General features: G+C 54.2%; 2 protein-coding genes across 3 annotated transcripts; one reads left to right on the forward strand and one right to left on the reverse strand.

Annotated features, from left to right (window-relative positions):
• Positions 1-8539: 8539 nt before the first annotated feature.
• On the forward strand, positions 8540-13377 carry LOC105699070 (discoidin domain-containing receptor 2). The gene is made up of 14 exons (XM_012423771.1): positions 8540-8618; positions 9017-9122; positions 9919-10144; positions 10236-10383; positions 10466-10761; positions 10829-11033; positions 11105-11686; positions 11755-11912; positions 11991-12152; positions 12217-12326; positions 12405-12581; positions 12670-12762; positions 12833-12974; positions 13081-13377. Exons 1-14 carry the CDS (start codon positions 8540-8542, stop codon positions 13375-13377), a joined length of 2781 nt encoding a protein of 926 aa, XP_012279194.1.
• Positions 13378-14999: 1622 nt separating this feature from the next.
• On the reverse strand, positions 15000-18195 carry LOC105699256 (ubiquinone biosynthesis protein COQ4 homolog, mitochondrial). 2 transcript variants are annotated; one of them, XM_012424116.2, is made up of 5 exons: positions 17994-18195; positions 17563-17933; positions 16008-16351; positions 15620-15843; positions 15000-15526 (listed from the first exon to the last, which is right to left on the reverse strand). In XM_012424116.2, the coding sequence occupies exons 2-5, from the start codon at positions 17837-17839 to the stop codon at positions 15331-15333; spliced, it is 1041 nt and encodes a 346-aa protein (XP_012279539.1). In that variant the 5' UTR covers positions 17840-17933; positions 17994-18195; the 3' UTR covers positions 15000-15330. The 2 variants fall into 2 exon arrangements, with proteins under 2 accessions (XP_012279539.1, XP_023289693.1); XM_023433925.1 differs by lacking the exon at positions 17563-17933 and having other exon boundaries at positions 17983-18195.
• Positions 18196-18431: the final 236 nt, after the last annotated feature.

Here is an 18431-nt window from a genome sequence, read left to right on the forward strand (position 1 = left end):
CCCCGTCCGACGTCTTCATCCCCGAGATTCCGTCGGCCGCCGTCTTTGTCCGCTCCCGACGTCCTCCTCGTCCCCTTTTATTCCGCATCCGCGTTCCTTCTTCCAAAGCGGCATCCGACGCCCCATCGGTCCGGATAACGCCGTTCCGCGTTTCGCCGCGTGAACGCGCAGCGGAGCCTGGAACCCAAACACCGAGGCCGAAGGGAAAGGGCCCAGGAAAAACCCGGAGCATTGTGAATAGAAATTGTAATTACCCGGCTGCGAGTGCGCGCGGCGGAGTGGCTCCTGCACCGAGTCAGCCAATTGCGGCCGCTGAGGTCCGCAGGTGATCCTCGCTGCAGGGGAACGGCTCGCATCCAGTCAGACATCGCGGCGAGGCTGAAACGCTATACGCCGTGCCGTAAATATCCTTTATGTGTTCGTGTGCGTCACTCTACTCGGCCTAGCCTGGGCCAGAGCCGACTTAACCTAACCTAACTTACCCAACTTACTGGGCGCCTTCGCCCCGTGTCTCGTAATTAAGGGCTCGACTCCATTTGTACCGGGGGTGTCGCACTCGGATATCGTTGTTGATCCCGGCTTGCCGGCTCATTGCGAGACCTCCTCGAGATGCCTTCTCTCCTCCAGGGGGTTGCACCTCTTCCCGCGGTGGACGCGCCCCCTAAGGGCCGACCCTCGGTAAAGGAGACCGAGGCGAATTTAGTCGGACATCGTCTGTCCACATAACGTGTTTGCTACTTCGATCTCTCCGGACTATCTCTACCTGGTGATTCTGGATTTCGGCTGATTACGATCCCTGGAGATGCCTTTTCTCCTGCGGTCGCGGTGAGCAGGGGGTGCAGTAGATCGAGAGGTATCTAGTCAGACATCGTCGTGCTCAGGGTGGGTCCGTTCATCCAGGGCATTTCCTACCTCGATCCTCCGGTCCATTTGGACCCGGTGATCCCGGATCGTCGGCTGATTACGAGCGCTCCTCGAGCTCCCGTCTTTCTTTCTCCCGTAGTCTCGGTGGATGGCAAGGAGGGCGCACTTAAGAGATTGCCGCTTCCGGGCCGGTTGGTCTGGCAGCCAACTTCCGAAACCTAATATCCGTACGTACGGACCGTAGAAAAGGTTGGAAACTCGTTCGGCATAATTGAGTAATTCCATTATTGTCGAGTCCCCTCCTTCGCCGAGTCTTCCGTCCACCCTCCGTCGAGGAATCAAGGCGAAAGGAGACGAGCCCTCCGGCACCATCCCCGGGATCGATGCCTCCGATTCCGGATCTCCCAAAAAGAATATCCAAATGCCCTCTCCCCTCGGCATCCCCGGGAACAAGACCCGAGACGTCGTGCGATCGGCGTTCAACGTCTAATCTCCGACGCGGCTGCAAGAGATACATCGTCCCGCGTAATTGCTTCCGAGCTTCTGTTTGCTCGGACGGTAGTTACGTCTCCTCGCAGTCCGCGTATATAAATGTATATATATTTACCCCGCGTATATGTTCATATATGCGGTAGACGTATACGCAGCATCCGGGGCAAAACGTCTCCCATGGCTCCGCGGTTGGCGCGACACCTCGGGCGCTCGTCGAATATATCGACGCGGCATTGCCGCTTCCGGTCGGTATCTAGCCCGAATATGGAGATTTTCAGCCAGGCAAAATTAACTCGGTTACGACAGATTGCCCGTGAATAATTCCATCGCCTATTCACCGGCACGATAACTTTGTTGGCGTATGCTCATTGTGTCCCGGCGGCGGCGCCGCCTCGCGCTGCCGTCGCGCGCCCAAGATCCGCCAGAGGGCGCCGCTCTCCACCCACCACCCACCGCCCACCCACCCACCTACACACCGGGCGCTCGTTAAGTAGCCGACCCCCGAAACCCCCGAGTACGTGATCCGCCATTTGTTTGATCAAGCGCACTACGCCGCGCCGAATGGCATTAACCCTTCGCCCCGGCTTTTGCCAGCTTTTTCGCCCCCGAGAGAGAGAGGGAGAGCGGCCAAAGAGGGAAGAGAAGAGACGTTGCCAGGATTAACGGGATCCCCGGCGATCCGGACTGGCTGCCCCCGCCGAAGACTCGAGCCCCACCTGGGGACCGAGGTAAAGACTCCCCCAGGGAGTTATTTCCTAGGAATACCGCGTTCGCGATATTAAAAGCACCGCTTCTCCCAAAGATAAGCGACGTCGGCGGGGTCGGTACCCGGATGGCCGTCGAAAGCCCTGCAATATTCATCTTAAGGTATTCATCTTGAGGTTTATAAAGGAGTAATTGAAAATTGAATACGGTGTTTGATACCCAGGGTGAATATATACGGGGATTTTTTTTGACTTTATTAATGTTATCTGCCTCTTGGTCGTGGAAAATTCCGGGGATGTTGGGGAACGGTCGGTTTCGTTACCGCGGGATTTGGGCTCGGCCGAAGGAGCACGAGAGGGCCGGTCAGGATTAAGGGATGGAGTCTTCTGCCCGGGGAATATCCGCCTCCCTCAGGGAATACTCGACGGTCTGTCGGAAATGGCGGTCGAAAAGGGCCCGCCTCGCCGGGAAATATTTCCCTCCCGAGATTCGGATGGACATGCCGGGTCGGGTCGGAAGACGGCCGGCGTGTTTAGCGAGATCGAGCCGCAGGATCGCATCGTTCCGGACGTCTCGGCGGTCCGTTTAATTATTAACGGCGGCCAGTTTTGCGCCGAGAGCCTCCAGGAGTCGGCGAGTATCGAGGCGCGGTCGATGCCGACGGTTTTTGATCGCTTCCGGCTCCCGGCCGGAGAGCGCTACTGGAGAGGAGAGGGCCAATTGTTGGCCGCTTTTGAAATGTAATACAGTACTGCTAATACGCTTTTGTTACCGAATACTCTTCAGACGCGACAGTGGCACGTACGCTGCACGGCGGATAGGGTAGCGAGCGATGTGGCTGAAGAGTATACGATGACAAAGATAGTCCTCGAGGGCCTCGCGCGCTGCGATAAGGTCACTATCCCCGTTCGCCCTCCGGCCACGTTATGCAACTATTTAGCGACCCATCGACGCACTTCACCCCGTTAAAACGATCTCCTGGATTTAGCAGGTCCCCGTTCGAGCCCATTACGCGAGGCGACGTCGAAACGTCGCGTCCGAATTACTCCGGATAAAGGTTAACGTAATTTGGGGGTTCCCTAAAAGTCCGACGCCCCCTCGTCGCGTTTGTCTGCCACTCCGCGTTTCGGCACTTAACCCCGAAAACAAGGGAACGATGTCGTCGCCCAGGATCGATTCGCAGCCCCCGAAAGGAAGCTCGGGAAGAATCGAAGCCAGGTTTATGAAATATTCGAGGGGTCGCCCGGCAGCGGCTCGCGAGGAATGGAATCGGGACAAGTGCCGAAACGAAAGGGGCCAAGTGCCATTAGGGTCTCTCCCCGAGTTTAAGGGTGCCCTCGCGCGAACGGCGTCTTCCCCGGGAGAGAGGCCTCCGATCGGCAGTCGGAAATTCCCCCAAGACGCGACTCGAGGTCCCACAGACCTCCTCCGAGGAAAAGGCGACAAGGAAGTCGAGCTCGTCCCTGCGACTCCGCGCGCTGCGCTCGATCGAAGCCCTCGTCTTCGACCGGGCTTTGTTCGACTCGAACCTCGACGTTGACTTAGCCTCGAATAAACACGGAGGGCAAATTCATCCCGTGCGTGTTTATGGACAAACACCTTGCGCCGAGTTTGATTCCCGGGTCTCGTTAATGCGGGGATGGCGGCTCTTCTTTCAGGCCGGCTGAAAGAAGTCCCCGGAACGATATGAGCGACCTTAAGGGAGTGGACGAGCGCATTCAGGACGCGCTTCGGGCGATCGTCGCGGCCGAGATTGCGTTTCGTTCCTCCATTACCGGTGTGTCCGTCCTGAATGCCGAGGCGTCCTTTCCGGCGTGCCATTCAGGTCTTGAATCGTTAATTACACTTAGCCGCGTTAGCTGGAAACGGCGCGTCCTTAGCTAGTCTTCCAGAAGCGAAACGTCCCGCGCGGTCGTCAAGATGGCGCCTCAAGAGAGCGAAACGCGCTCCAAAAGAGAGCGAAACGTCAAGGCCTCGTAACCCTGACGCGATGCTCGCAATCAATGTTGTATCGCCCCGGGAGGTCGGGACACGGAGACCCCTAAATTATCCAGCGGGATGCTGGATATTTCCGCGAGCGACGGGATGAAAAAAAAAAAAAGAAAAAGAAGGAAGGGATGAAAAAAGGAGACTGCCGCCCTCCCCTGTCGCCCCGAGAGATGCGATAAATTTTTCACCGCGGCGCGAGAACTCTACATTTTTCAACGGCATCGAGGAGCCCCTCGCTCTTTTCCGGCTAATACGGCTAAATAATCGATCCCCTCGATATGGCTTCTCTGCCCTCCCGGGAAACTTCTTTCACCGGCGGATTTTCGCCGCTCCCTTTGGGCGCGTAATCAATTCGAAGGGCCGCTTTTGTTTTAAAGGGCCGGCCCCGCGGCGGTGTATACTTTCGGGGCGGCCCGAAGGGGGCGAGAACCAACGTGTACGTAATTCACGGCAAACAGGGGTGCGGAAAATCAAACGACAAAAGTGTCGGCGGAGAACCGCCGCGATGAATGCCCGGATTACGAGACTTCGAGGATCCGGGAGGATCGGTAAGATCGACGTTATCGGACGTTGTCCGAGAGAGAGCAATCTTGTATCTCGTGCGTCGCCTTCGAGGGATTCTTTAGTAAGGGAAGGTCTTTATAAGAGTCAGGTCGCGAGGGAATTGATAACGTAGTTGGCGCCCGAGGACGGCCACCAAGGGCCGAGGTTTTCTCTTCATCAAAGGAAGGCCGCCGCGGAACTCGCGGTGATAAATAGGGCCCATCAATTACAATTACGCGAGCAATTTCAGGGGATACGCGGGGCGCGTCTTCTTAACGCCCCGCCGAGTAAACGGCCACCCGTAATGAAATTCGCAGACAATAAACCTTGGCGAACCTCGGTTTTTCCCGGTGCTTTTCCCTCTTTCTTTCGCGACCCTCCCGCGACAAGGAAGGAGGAGAAGCGGCGCGGCATCGAAATCGAGTCCCCTTGAAAAAACGTCCCATTCGCGCCGGGGACGCGGCGTTAAACATTCGAATGCAAAATGGCCGCTTTAGGGGTCCCTTTCCCGCGAAATAACATTTCTGGGGCCATTATCATCAGGCTCTCTCTCGGAGCGGCAGTTTCACGCTCGGTCGCTCGCGAGTCGCGGGAGAGGGTCTCCTCCGAATCCCGGGCCGTCCCCCCTTTCCATTTTCTCGCTCATTACAATTCATGCTCACTCCAGGGTGCGCGACTCGGCGCGGGGAATATCGCATCCCGGCGGAAATGCAATATCCCGAAGGACGCGAAAGCGTCGCGGGCTCGAATCGAATGATTCAAATGCACTCGAACCCGCGTCGCTGGCCGCGCGAGAGGGCGGGGAAGAAAGAAGGGAATCCCGGCCGAGTGTCTCGCCGAGGAAAATGATTTGTCGCTTTCCCGGAGTCTCGACTCGGCGGGCCACGAGCGAAGTGGATCGCGAGCGCGGCTGCGGGCTGCGCGCGCAGCCCGGGCAGCGCCGGGCGCACTCACCCCGAGGAGCCGAGAATCCCCGTTTCCATTCGCATCCGTATTCGTATTCCCTCGCGAATCCCCGCGCCGGTATCCTTATGCATCCTCGTTCCAGCGTCTCTCGGACGTCTCGCCCTTTGAAACTTTTTCCAGCCCCCAGGTCTCCGAGGGCCGTCCGTCGAGAGATACGACCTTAAGATCGATTACCATATCTCGCCCCCTTATTTCGAGCCCGTCCTTTCCCCGGGCACTCGCTTCCGGGGGAGATTCCCACCCTCGTTTCAATTTTTAATCATTAACCCCCTTTCGGACCGTGCATCAAAATGGCCGCGTCAAAGGGCCGAAAGTCAAAGGGAGTAGCGCGATCGTTCCCGGGCGGAACTTATTCCACGGCGAGCACTCCAGGTGGAACTCGCTGGAAATGTATTCCGCCCGGGCAGGCAGCTCCAGCCCTGGCGAGCACCCTCGACCCGTGGATATTTTCACTCGGCAATGAGGCACGGCCCGCAATGGCTTTCACGGCATGGATTAACCCTGTTTGGAGATCCTTCCGCGAGAAGGCCTCGTCGAGGGTGCTCCTACGGCGAGCGAGTACTCCGAGAGACCAGAACGCGTCTTCGCCGAGATCCAGAATCCCTTTACGCACCTCTGCACACTTCTGCGTACATCTCCGTGACATTGATATTGGAAGTTGCAGCCAGGCCTCGGGAAAAATGGCGGCTCGCCTCCAGGAAGATTATAGAGAGAGGCTCGAGCCCGCGCGCGCTGCATCGCGGACACCAAGTATATCGCGTATTGATCGTTCTTTACTTGTTGCGCAGAGCAAACTCCGGCTCGAGCCCGGCACTGTCCCGTGCCCGCGCAGAGCCCTCGGCCCTCCGTGTGGACAGATGTAATTAACATCCGAAACCAAACGAGGAAAGAAGCCGGGGACCGCCCGACGCGGCGTCGCCCTCTACGTCGAACTCGGAGCAATCAATTTACGGGGACGAGGAGCGCGGTTTCCGGTGGCCGGGCGGAAAACCATTGTCGGCCGAGTCATAATATCCGCGAGTCGAGTGCCCGCCATGGCTGGAGCTGCCCGCCCGGGCGGAGCGCGTTTCCGCCGAGTTCCACTTGGCGTGCTCGCTCGCTCGCGAAATAAGTTCGAAAAAAGGAAAAGAGTAGGGAAAAATGACGGGGGAAAAGGGGGGGGAAAAAAAAAGAAGCAGGGACCGGGAATAAGCGCGAGGAGGGCATTTTGCCAACCGTGGACGTATCTTGCTCGCAGGAAATTCCGGATCCCCGCCAAGGCGATATTTTCATGCCCGATCGAGATGGGCGGAACTCCCGGAACCGTCGTCATTCCCGGGAAGGGCTCTCTCTCTCTCTCTCTCTCGAATTATGTACCCGCGGAAAACATCCGCGTATTATTTCCCAACCAGCGTCAATATTGGATATCCTTGGAGATACCCGCGGGATGTTTAAAACGCGGCGTTAACAATTACGTAACGATATCCACGGGATATTGAATTCCGGGCGGCGTAGCCGATGAATTTCGCTCCCTCGAAATGTCTGTTAATCCCGTTAATAGAAAATCATTTATTAGCCCGCGATAATGGAATTTTCTGCCCTTCGCGGGCGCCGGCGTTAACGAAAAGCGCCATCGATCGCGCCCCGTCATGGACGGCCGATATTGCACTTAAATGAGACCTCTTTATCGGTGACGGTCCATGAGGAGTTATATCGTGCACCCTCTCGATACATATTTACCGGGAATAAAATTCCGCGAAGGAGCGCACGCGAATTATCGGTACATTTAATAGCGGAAATCTCGTTATCTCCTCCTCTTATCCGTATCCGTTCGCGAAAAGGAGGAGTAACAAAGGTCGGATTTGATTAACAGGCATTCGAGGCCCAGGTGAGTCGCTTCGAGACATAATCCCGCGATCCGCCCACGGAAGGGCCCTCCAGGTTCTCGACGATCTTACGTCCCAGGGACGACACATCGCGTCCTTCCACGAGGAATCGATACGTCTAGTGGCTCGACTCTCGGCGGAAAAGCTCGCTCCCCGAGGTGTCGCTCGCGAGGCTTTGCGACATCCAGAGAAGACCTAACGAACCGCGGATGGTTAAATTAGGGAAAAAAAGGGAAAAAAAAAAAGAGGTGGTACCTCGTTCCCCGTCGAGACGTTCGATCGACCTGTCCGCCGCGTCTCCGGCCATAAAACGTCCTCCGTGAGTTTCGGTCTACCTGAAAAACGAGGAACATATACTTAATAAAAGTTCCCTCGCCGTTTACGTCCCCGGCTTGGCTCACGCGAGAGGTGGTCGATACACGTCGGGGGCGTGGAACACCTCGGCGGCATCTCCGAGACCCGATAAATTCTTTATCGGCGCGGCAGGAACGATGGGGAGGCTCGCGAGAAATGCTACCCCGGACCGGGGATAAATTTTTAGGAATTTTCACGACATCGGCCGGCCTACTCTAAGGCAGAAGCGCGTCCGAAAGTGGCCGCGTAAGTCTGGGCGGCGCGTCCACGGGAGGGGCCGATAGATAGAATCCGGCTATTCCGGATGAAAGCTAAATGACAGAAACAGAATGGAACCGAGGGCGAGCCTGTTGGTTCGTATAAAATCTCATTACCTTCTGACAGCCGCGCTTCCATACTCGCCGCGATAAATCAGAACGCCTCCTCCCCATCTCGTCGACCGTCCGATGCGCCGTTCGCGTTTAAAGTCCGACAAAAAAATCCAATCTTCGGGCCGCTATCGGAACGATTCCATGATGTTCCTCCCATATTCCACCTGAGGCCCCTCGTCGTAAAGCCGCCCCGGCAATAATTCACCGGGTCGCGATCAAACGGCTCCGGTCGACGGTGGAGAGCCTCGGGTCATGTACCCGTCTCTGCACTTGGCGTTGACTTTTGACAGCGTCCCTCTTTTTCCAGAATAAAATGCGGGCACGTCGCCGGACCTACCATGTACAGTGAAGGGGTTCGCGGCAATGCTGTAGGATATCGTGATACATATCATGGAGGCGGTAGTCTTGCTGATAGAGGTGCTGGTGGTATCGGCCCTCTGCGCGGAAGAGCCGATTAAAAATGTTTCCGGTAAGTAAGACCCTCGGGGCGGAAATTCCGGGAGATGGGAAGGAGCACCGGAAGCGAGCCGCCTCCGCCGTCTCCGATAAGATCCCGAAGGGAGGCGAGATCCCTCTCGAGATGCCGAGAAAAGGGGTGCCAAGGGGACCGGCGGCGGGTCCTGCGAATCCTACAGGTCCTGCGGGTCCTTCACCCCGGTCCTCGACCCCTCCTTCTCTGTTGGGAATTAAATAGGAAATAAACTAAAAAAAAAAAATGAAACGAGGGGGTGGGAGGAAGTCGCGAGGTCGACGTAACGCGATCTCACGTGAAAGCCGAGATGGTCCCCTTGGTCCTGCGCGGAGGCTGCCTTCCCGTCCGGGCCGCGCGCCATGCCAGGTAATTGGATAACGTTAACGTCGTTCCAGGCCAGTGTATGCTGCCCCTCGGCATGGAGGAGGGAAAAATCCCGGACGACGCGATAACGGCTTCCTCCAGCTACGAGATGAAGTCGGTCGGTCCGCAAAATGCAAGGTGAGGGCCCCCTCAAGATGCGTCACCTTCCACCTGAGGATGCGATACGCTCCGTTTAGGGATAGAATATTATCGGGGTATAATTGGATACTCTTCGCGCAGTACGTACCGGCAGTTAGAGGTACTCCGTAATTGCCAGGTAACGAGGACCCCTCGAGAGCGGCGTCGATGGCCGCCCTCTGTGGTATATTGCGGTGGATGACGGGAGTGAATGTAATGTGCGGTGGTATAATGCGGTGGGTGATGGGAGTGCATGTAATGGGCAGGGCTATAATGCGGTGCGCGATGGAAATGAATGCAGGGTGGACTTACAACGTTGCAAGGCATCCACCCCGAAGAAGCGTCCGCTTCCAGGGCGTCACCGCGCCCCCGCCATTCCATTCCTATTTTGTTGTCCCGAGGTTGATGCGGTCAGCAATTAGATACTTTTCGGATAAAAGCGGGCGGCTAGGGCGGGCTTTAATTGCCAAATGGCAAACACCCCCGGAAAACAGCGCCGGCATATCTGCCCGTTGTGGCCGCGCGATACAGGCGTACCGTGATGGAGGAGGTTACACGTTTGGAGGTATGCACCGTGTTATTGCCGAGCGGCAGGGCCGGGAATTCACCGAATGCTTTTGGAATCGAATTTGTTTGTCCTGCCGTGCCATCATTACCAAACAGGCAAACGCAATTATGCGCCCGGGGCCAGTGTTCCCCGTCGTCGGTGTAGGTATGCCACCCCGGTGGAAGTGGGGCAGACCGGCAGCCAGTTGGTCGGTGCAGGTCCTGACGAGGCACCCTTTGCTCCCTTCAGGATCCGCCAGGAGAAGAACGGTGGGGCCTGGTGTCCGAAGGCGCAGATCAGCAGCGACATCCGGGAGTACCTCGAGGTGGACTTGACGAAGGACCACCTCATCACGTGGACGGAGACCCAAGGTCGCTTCGGGAACGGTCAAGGCCAGGAGTACGCGGAGGCCTTCTTCCTGGAGTACTGGCGGGACGTCAAGTGGCATCAGTACAAGAACCTCAGAGGAGATCGGGTAGGTTGCACCGTCGGGCTCTCGAGTGTCTCGGGAACGCGCTCCCTTCCTACGAGTGACCGCTTCAAGGGGCTCTTCTCCCGTTTCGCAGGTCCTCCGGGGTAACAGCAACACCTACCTCGTGGAAAAGCAAAAGCTGGACCTGCCCTTCGTGGCCAGCCGCGTCCGGTTCGTTCCCTACAGTCAGCACCCCAGGACGGTCTGCATGCGCGTGGAGATATACGGCTGCGTGTGGGAGCGTGAGTTCCTGGACCATTTTTTGCTTCTTTTCTTTTCCTCGAGTTTGGGGGACCTCAAACGCAAATCTCGTCCGCGTTGCAGAGAGGATCGCCCGCTACTCGGCTCCAAAAGGTGAGCAGGTGGGTCCGAACGGTCGCACCGTCGAAGACACCTCCTACGACGGCGTCGAAGACGACGGGCTTATGGTCGGAGGTCTCGGCCAGCTGACCGACGGTCTCTTCGGGGATGACCCCGACGTCATCACCAGCGGCTCCTCCACAAACTGGGTCGGCTGGAGCGACCGGGACTTTGTCGAGCTGGTCTTCGAGTTCGACGAGGTCCGCGAGTTCGAAAACTGCTCCGTGCACACGGCAAACCTGCCGAAACGAGAGGTCGAGGTGAGTCCTACCTCCTCCTCCTTTCCGGGACCCGGAGGGACCTTGATTCTTCTATCTCCCCGTCCAGGCACCCGCTGCGATCTCGGTGTGGTTCTCCTACGACGGCAAGCGGTACCATCCGAATCCAGAAAGATTAGAATTCAGTGGGGACATCAGAACTCCCACGGGCGTCGTGTCGGTGCCTCTGCAGTCCAGGACGGGTCGCTTCGCCAAGGTGGTCTTCAGGCCGAGGTCCAAGTGGCTCCTCATCAGCGAGGTCACGTTCGAATCGGGTAGACCATCCCTTTCCTCTTCCATCCGCGGTCACCTTCGATGTCAAATTGTAAATATGGTTCCTTCACAGTCTCAGGCTCCAGGAACTTCTCGGGGGAGTCGCTGGACCAGCTCTTCAGGGCCTGCGAGAACGACACGGACTCGGAGTCCGACCTGGACGGTTCAGGGCCGGGTTACAACGAGACTATATTCGAGATCAACGCGAACCTCACCCCGGATGCATTTCCTGTGAGCAATTCGCAGACGTACATCGGTCTCGTCAGCGGTGCATTGACGGTGGGCGCGTTGCTGCTGACCTGCACGGTCTTTCTGATGAAGCAACGAGGTCGCAACAAGGTGGCCCTGCTGCAGAAGCACACCGCGCTGCTGTGCGGCTCCCCGGCACCGGGGATCACCATAAACATGAAGGACATCAAGCTGGCGACCCCGATAGTGGTGAACGGGCTTTCGCAGTCGAGGCTCTCGGTCAAGAGCAAGACCTACTCGGGGGACGAGCACGTCTCCCGCAGCGGAGAAAACACCGCCAGCAGCGAGTACGAACACTGCAGCGTCTACGAGAGGACCTACAAGCTCTTCTCCGAGGAAAACCTGGCCTACGAGCCGCACACCCACAAGAGCGAGCACTTCTCCAGCTGCAAAACCGACTACACCGGTACCGATCGTCTCCACCTACATATGCCAATTTTTACAGGACCCATCGCTGACCTCTTGACAATCCAGACGTTACAGATTTCACGAGCGAACGGAGCTTTCCCGACGACAAGCCGATGGACCGGGTGGTTCCCACGCCCTATCCCGTGAAGAGGCTCAGCCAGGCCTCTTCCAAGGCCAGCCACGAGGTCTACGAGGGCTACTACGCCGCTACGGATATATTGACGGTATGAGATCTCGATATAATAAATATTAGCTTTTAATCCATTGATACGAATCGGGGAAATCGGTCTACCTGATTTAAGATCAAGCGAAGAGAGCAACACTCCACGTCGAGTCTCTTCACCTCCCTGCATATACAGGACAGCATGCACCTCTCCAACACGACGACTTCTTACAACATCCAACACATCTCCAGGCACAGACTCAGGATTCTGGACAAGCTCGGGGAGGGTAGCTTCGGTCTGGTAGGTTTCACCGGGTTTGAGTAAAAGTTTCCCAGCTTCTCGGTGACAATTTCTGGGGTCCTAGGTGCACCTGTGCGAGGCGAAGGGCATCCTCAGTCCGGATCTAGGTACCACGCGGAATCGACAAGTCGTGATCGTGAGATCGCTATGGCGAGGAGTGACCGACTCCTTGAGGTATGTCTATCGCACCTGAAGGGGAAGAGCTACATGAAAAGGAGATCTGTTGGAAACGAGGCACGTACCATTTTTCAGGAAGGACTTCATGAAGGACATGTACGTCCTGGCCGCGCTGAGGGATCCCAACATCGCCCGGATCACGGCCCTGGTGGAGGAGGAGCCCTTCGGGGCCGTCTTCGAGTACGGGGAACTCGGCGACCTGCCCTTCTTCCTACGCAAACGCGAGAAATCGAGCGACGACTTGCCGTTAAGGTATGTGAAAAAAGCTCTCCTCCCCCCAAAAAAAAAAATTAAACGACCCTTCTTCCTTCGACAATCATCTCGTCAACGCATTCTTCAGCTACGACTGCCTGTTGAGCTTCGTCGGACAAATCGCCTCCGGCATGAAGTACCTGGAGAACCTCAACATCCCTCATCGCGACCTAGCGGCAAGGTATCCACCCGAAAATCGACACCCGGCGCGTCCTCCTTGAAATTGACATTTTTCCCCATACCTTCCCCAGGAATTGCATCGTTAACAAGAACCTGACGATCAAGGTGTCCGACCACGCCATGTATTGCAGTAAATACGAGCAGGATTACTACGTCAACGAGTACTACGCGAAGATACCCCTCCGCTGGATGGCTTGGGAAGCCGTGCTGCTGGTAAGTGCGCCTCCACCGATTTCGATGCCGAAACGTGTGGATAATTTCACGAGATTTTTTTTTTTTTTAATATATATACCGAGAACTATCGATGCTCGTCCATCAGGGCAAGCAGACATGCCAGGCCGACGTCTGGTCCTACGCCGTCACCGTGTGGGAGATCCTGACGAGCTGCGAGGACCAGCCTTTCGCGGACCTGACGTCCGAGCAGGTTCTGGAGAACTTCAGCAAGTGGTACCACCGGGGTACCACCGAGAAGAACCAGCCGCGGCTGCCTCCGCAGCCGTCCCTGTGCTCGAGGGACCTCTACCACATGATGACCAAGTGCTGGAGCAGGCACGCCGAGGACAGGCCCACATTCGAGGAGATCCACCTCTTCCTCAAGCGACTGAGCTTCGATTGAAGGGTGGAGGCCGCGACTAATCCGCTCGTAGCAGCGTGGACCAAATCGATTACAATCAGCTACGAAGCATCCTCATCGCGCGTGCTGCGTCCCGCAGGATGCTCTAGCCACTAACTTATGCTCAACTAGGTTTACCTTCATCCTCTAAGTATCTCTAAGATAGCTAAGGACACTTGCGTAAGCGTCGATCCTGATCGGTCGCCGGGACCTCCGGGGCCACCATCGACGAGAGGCAAGGAGGCCACCCGAAGGCCCTCCCCCTGGGAACCGATCGTCGATAGCGACCTCGGAGGTCATGGCTCCACGAATAGGATCAGTTAAATCGCGAACAACATATCTCGTCTCGATTTTCGTTGGTTCGAGGGGACCCGCGAAGTGCCGGTCTCGACGGAGCTCATCCCCTAGTACGCGGCCGCCTCGGCAGGACCTTCGGCTTCCTTTCTTCCGCCCGGACTGCCAGGCAAGGTGTCCTGCTCCTCGATTAACTGCCTCCCCTGTCTCTTTCTTCTCTCTACAAAGTGTGTGTCTGTGTATCCGCGGTTCCAATCGAGTTCCGTGACCAATAAACGGCCACTGGACCATCGGCGAACAGGATGGCGAACACTTCCGGTGCCACTGTGGGAAGTTCCGGTCCATATGTAGGGTCATCTCGTGGACACCTGGTCTTCTCGATCCTCGACCACAAGGACGCGGCAGGATCCGGTCGACCAGACTTTGCCGCTGCCAGGGACGTCCTGGTGTCCACCGCCCATCCGCATCCTCGATCGGAGTGGTGGGTCCTGGACGGGAGCTCCTTAACTTTAAGTGAACGTTTCATCAATTCCTGGTCGCACTCTATTATCTCCTAAGGTTAAGCTAATCGTGCTAAGATAATCGGGGCTATGTAATCCGTAATCCGAGGTCTATCAGCGAAAGTGGTCCTCTGTACATTGTCAATATCGACCCGCGAGACCCCGAGTCGGGGTCGGGCGGTCGAGTTCTTTGCGCCCCTCGCGGCGCACTAGGTGTTTGCAAGAATATTTGTATGTATAACGATTATCACTAGTCATTAACAGAAGGACTATTTTCTCGAACACTTGGAGAACATTAACGGAGTCCAGGACGGGTCCGACCCTCCGGGTCGAATCGAGGGCGTCGTAGAATTCTGACCCTTAGACGTCCCGGAGGGTCGGTGGTCCAACCGGCCGACATCGCTGAAGAAATGGTAGATTCAACCCGGTGGGGCGAAACTTCTCTTCGTCGAAGAGTCTACATATCGAGGAACGACTCCGTTTCACGGTTGAATCCAGTATTTTCTCACGGTGGAGGCGTAACTTTCGTCGAAAAGCTTCTTCCACTTAGACCGACCGGAACGTAGAGATAGCTCGTCGGTGAGGCTTTTGGTTACCAGATCGGATGATTTCTGACCAGTTATCGGAGGTGGACAATCAATTTCGCGTACTCGATCGCTTTGTTAGGGCGACCCTATTGTTGCTGTTGCTTTCCGTGTACATACGATTCCTTTCCGCGGTTTTCCTCTATAGTTTAACTACACCGGCTGAGGTTGTTTACCTGAATTAAAACGGAAATGATATATATATATATATTATACATACACACATAGACCTCTAAGGATTCCTGCGATCTATCAATTTTTATTAAACGACTCCGTAGGTCTACACGTACTGTAATCCAAGTTTGTAATATGAATTACCGTATTCCATTAAAAGTTATATTCTTAATATTTCCAGTGTTATAATCAATAAAACGAATTGTTATACCGTGGCCAACGGTGGATTCTGTTACGGGGCTCTCCGATTCTGGACTGTTCAGCGGATCTGGATGTCTTCGGCTCCTGTTAACTAATTTATGTCGAAGATTTATATTAATACTTACGCAGAAGATTTAGGGAACGTTTCTTCGTACTCTCTCTGCTTATCAAAAAGTCAATTCCCATCCTGCCGATAGTTGCACTTAGCCTTGATCCTGTACCAAGTATTTCGGCTTTTCTGTTCGATTCTGCACGAGAGGCGTTATGTTCATTTCATTGTGGAAATCCGCCAGCGTCTGTTCCCATCGTTCCTCGTAATATGTGCCCAGCAAGAATTTCGCCCTCCTCCCGGTGTCGACGGCCCAGGGCAGGCAGTGGTCGATATAGATCTTTCTCTGCCTGCAATTAAATGCACAGCACTCGATCTCTCATCTAATCGGCGTCAAGTTTTTTCGCAGCGAATACTCGGGACGCGAATCGAGGTCCACTTGCCTGGGTCGTAGACGAATCGCTCCAAAAATCGCTCCGGAGATGCACATCGGTAGGTGGGTCTGTAGAGCCTCCACCCACTTGACGGTCACTTCGCCCAACATCGTCGTCGGCATCTGGAGAACGGCGTGGAATATGTCGTGCACTTCTCTGTACCGCTGCATCACATAAGCCAGATCGACGTCATCGATAAACTTAACCGGAGCTCTTGAGTCCGGGGTGACTCCCTGCACCCATTCGACAATCTATGATTAAGCTCTTATTCGACTTGTGGTGACTTAAGGGCTCCCCTGGTGATCTTCCATGTTTAGTACCGATGCAATTTTTCAACAAACTAAGCTAGATTATGTGGGAACTAAAGCTTCGATTGACTGACAGCCTGGGTTCTTACATTGACTTCCAGAAACTCGGAGTAGGTCTTCCCAAGTGTGTCGGGTGGTAAACTTTTCAGATAGTCGAGATCCAGGGTCGAAGAGTTTATTCGAGGCTTTTCGGCTAGCAGACGTTTTCCTTCCAAATCACTTTCCATTCTTCGCAAGCACTTGTCGAGGGCACTTCCACCTGTAGTTTCACCCATGCAGGCAATCATGTCATGTCGATATGGATTTGAGAGCGATATAACTGCAGAACCCGATGCCAGGATGGCACGCTGCAGCATTGATAGCTGTACGTGATGCTTCGCAAAGTCTTCCACAAAGGCTGCGGTAGTTGACAGGCTCCTAACGGGGAAGCCATCTGCAACCGTTTAAGGACAACAGAGTTCTATCAGTCTCCGATGATTGGGATTTATTTCTGTACATCACTTGTACAAGATTGTTAAAATTAATTATTAACCTAAAATTATAACGGACATCTTGAAATTATTCTAATAACGTTATTTGGCCTGAACGATAAGCCACTGTACTATGGCACAATGATGTCCTCGGTAACAGCAACTTTGCTTTGGTATACACTGTACATGCACGATTTGTGAAAAGACTCTTTACATTTCACTTTGAATAATAATTTATCACCGCAGCTACTTATTCCCTAACTCGTTTTAAGTAATAAAAACATAGCAGGAAAGTAGTATATGTACGTCATAGGAACTACACCAGACATTTTATCAATCCGAAAGTAATACCATTTTGGTGCGTTGTATACAGTCTAGCATCAAATTTTTTAAAACACCCTCCATCGATATAAACATCTCAGTCATTCCATATAAACACATCTACCTAGTGCCAATATGGCCTGTAGCAATTATACAACTTGTATCTTAATATCCTGCTCTTCTTTTAGAGGAGAATATTTATGCTCGGCAGGCTCCTTTCTACGGAAGGTTACCCACGTGTAGACGAGACTACCGATCACGCTAAAATTTAGACCTATGAAATTCACCCAGGAGAATATATAATCCCCACCTATGACCATGCCTAAATATGTAACGCAAATGTTCTTCAAACATCCAACTATAGTAGTCGTTAAGGCTGAATTATACATAGTACATAAAATAACACTGTAAGAGAGCACAAATCCCATGACACAGGACAGTGCAAACTGAAGAATAAAAAAGAAGTTACTCCAGTATTGGAAATCCCTTGTTTTCTCAATGTCGCCCGACCACCAGGCTAAGGCAAGAGAAGGCAATATCATAAAAAGGGAATTATAATACATCAGTCCAAATTTTCCTAGCTCCTTCGAGTCCAACTTTTGTTTCATGTAGACTCCGTTAGCAGCAGTAAAAAGGTCGTTCAGTAAAATAAACACGTAGCCCTGGAGATTGAAGGCGAGGTCGTTGGAAGCCGCTAGTAAGGCACCCAGCACCATAGTGTACACGCTAAGCTGCACAGAAGTGCGTGCCTTTATTTCTAGGATGTAATACTCTGCAATCATTGTCATGAGAATGCTGAACCTTCTCAAAGCCGTGAACATTGGCAGACTCAACTGCTTCGTTCCTCCGAGACCAAAGATCATGTTGCCAATGTAAATTATCGGAAGGGGCCAGATCTTCGTAAAGGTGGAACTCTCCAAGCTAGGAAAATCGACGTAGCGAAGCTTTTTCGCTATCATAAGCACTGTTATCGTTGTTAGCATTTGACCAATGCCTAGGATCTGGAAGGACGGAAAGTCAAACGACGTGAGGACAGTCTTGTTGACCACCGTTATCATGAACGAAGAGATCCCATAGAAGAGTGCAGAGCCAACCCGGACCAGGATGACGCTGTGCTGGGTCCCCGTCATGTTAATTCCTCCTCTCGAGGCGGTCAATTTTCCTAATCAGCTCACCAGCATCGCGCAGCTAACCGCGACTATCTGACGACTTAACCTCTCCACCCTGTAAATATCGGACAGAATTCCTCATTATGATAAGATATCATACGTACATCGCAATAACCTTCTCATCCTTGCGCCGGTCGAGTTGGCTTGAATCTCCTGAAGTCTGCAGCTCTAGACCGCTTCTTCTTTCTTCAACGCCAGTCCGGCTACAAATTTTCGTAAATCGTTTGATCTGTTTGACACAGTTTGATACTTTGTTCAGTTCATCAATATCGAGCCTGGAGCTTGATCGGATAGCAGATTTGATATCAGGAGCAACTAACGGTCCGTCGACCCAGGCCGCGACCACTGGCTGGACCCGGTTCCCGGATTGGGTGCGGCCTCACCCAATCCGGGAGCTGGATCGCAGCCAGAGGTCGCGATATGTAGGGTTAACTCATTTCTGATAGAGACGCCTATATTTCGCTAGCGTTCCGTGGACTGGTCGAAGATACGTAGCTGCTGTTATCCAATGGGAGATCCGAATTCTCGTATGTCGTAAAGGAGTCTTCTCATT

The sequence above is a fragment of the Orussus abietinus genome, unplaced genomic scaffold (assembly GCF_000612105.2).
Source record: "Orussus abietinus isolate OABI.00-Male unplaced genomic scaffold, Oabi_2.0 scaffold3, whole genome shotgun sequence".
Classification (NCBI taxonomy): Eukaryota; Metazoa; Arthropoda; class Insecta; order Hymenoptera; family Orussidae; genus Orussus; species Orussus abietinus.

What these genes read in the sequence shown, in the direction of transcription:
- LOC105699256 (XM_012424116.2), bottom strand. Translation starts at nt 17,839, where the DNA reads ATGACGGGGACCCAGCACAGCGTCATCCTGGTCCGGGTTGGCTCTGCA. An exon ending in CCGAGTTTCTGGAAGTCAAT is followed by an intron (nt 15,844 to 16,007) that starts GTAAGAACCCAG and finishes GAATGGGTGCAG; the next exon opens with GGAGTCACCCCGGACTCAAG. An exon ending in GCGATTCGTCTACGACCCAG is followed by an intron (nt 15,527 to 15,619) that starts GCAAGTGGACCT and finishes ATTTAATTGCAG; the next exon opens with GCAGAGAAAGATCTATATCG.
- LOC105699070 (XM_012423771.1), top strand. Translation starts at nt 8,540, where the DNA reads ATGGAGGCGGTAGTCTTGCTGATAGAGGTGCTGGTGGTATCGGCCCTC. An exon ending in CCGCTACGGATATATTGACG is followed by an intron (nt 11,913 to 11,990) that starts GTATGAGATCTC and finishes ACCTGATTTAAG; the next exon opens with ATCAAGCGAAGAGAGCAACA. An exon ending in CTTGGGAAGCCGTGCTGCTG is followed by an intron (nt 12,975 to 13,080) that starts GTAAGTGCGCCT and finishes CTCGTCCATCAG; the next exon opens with GGCAAGCAGACATGCCAGGC.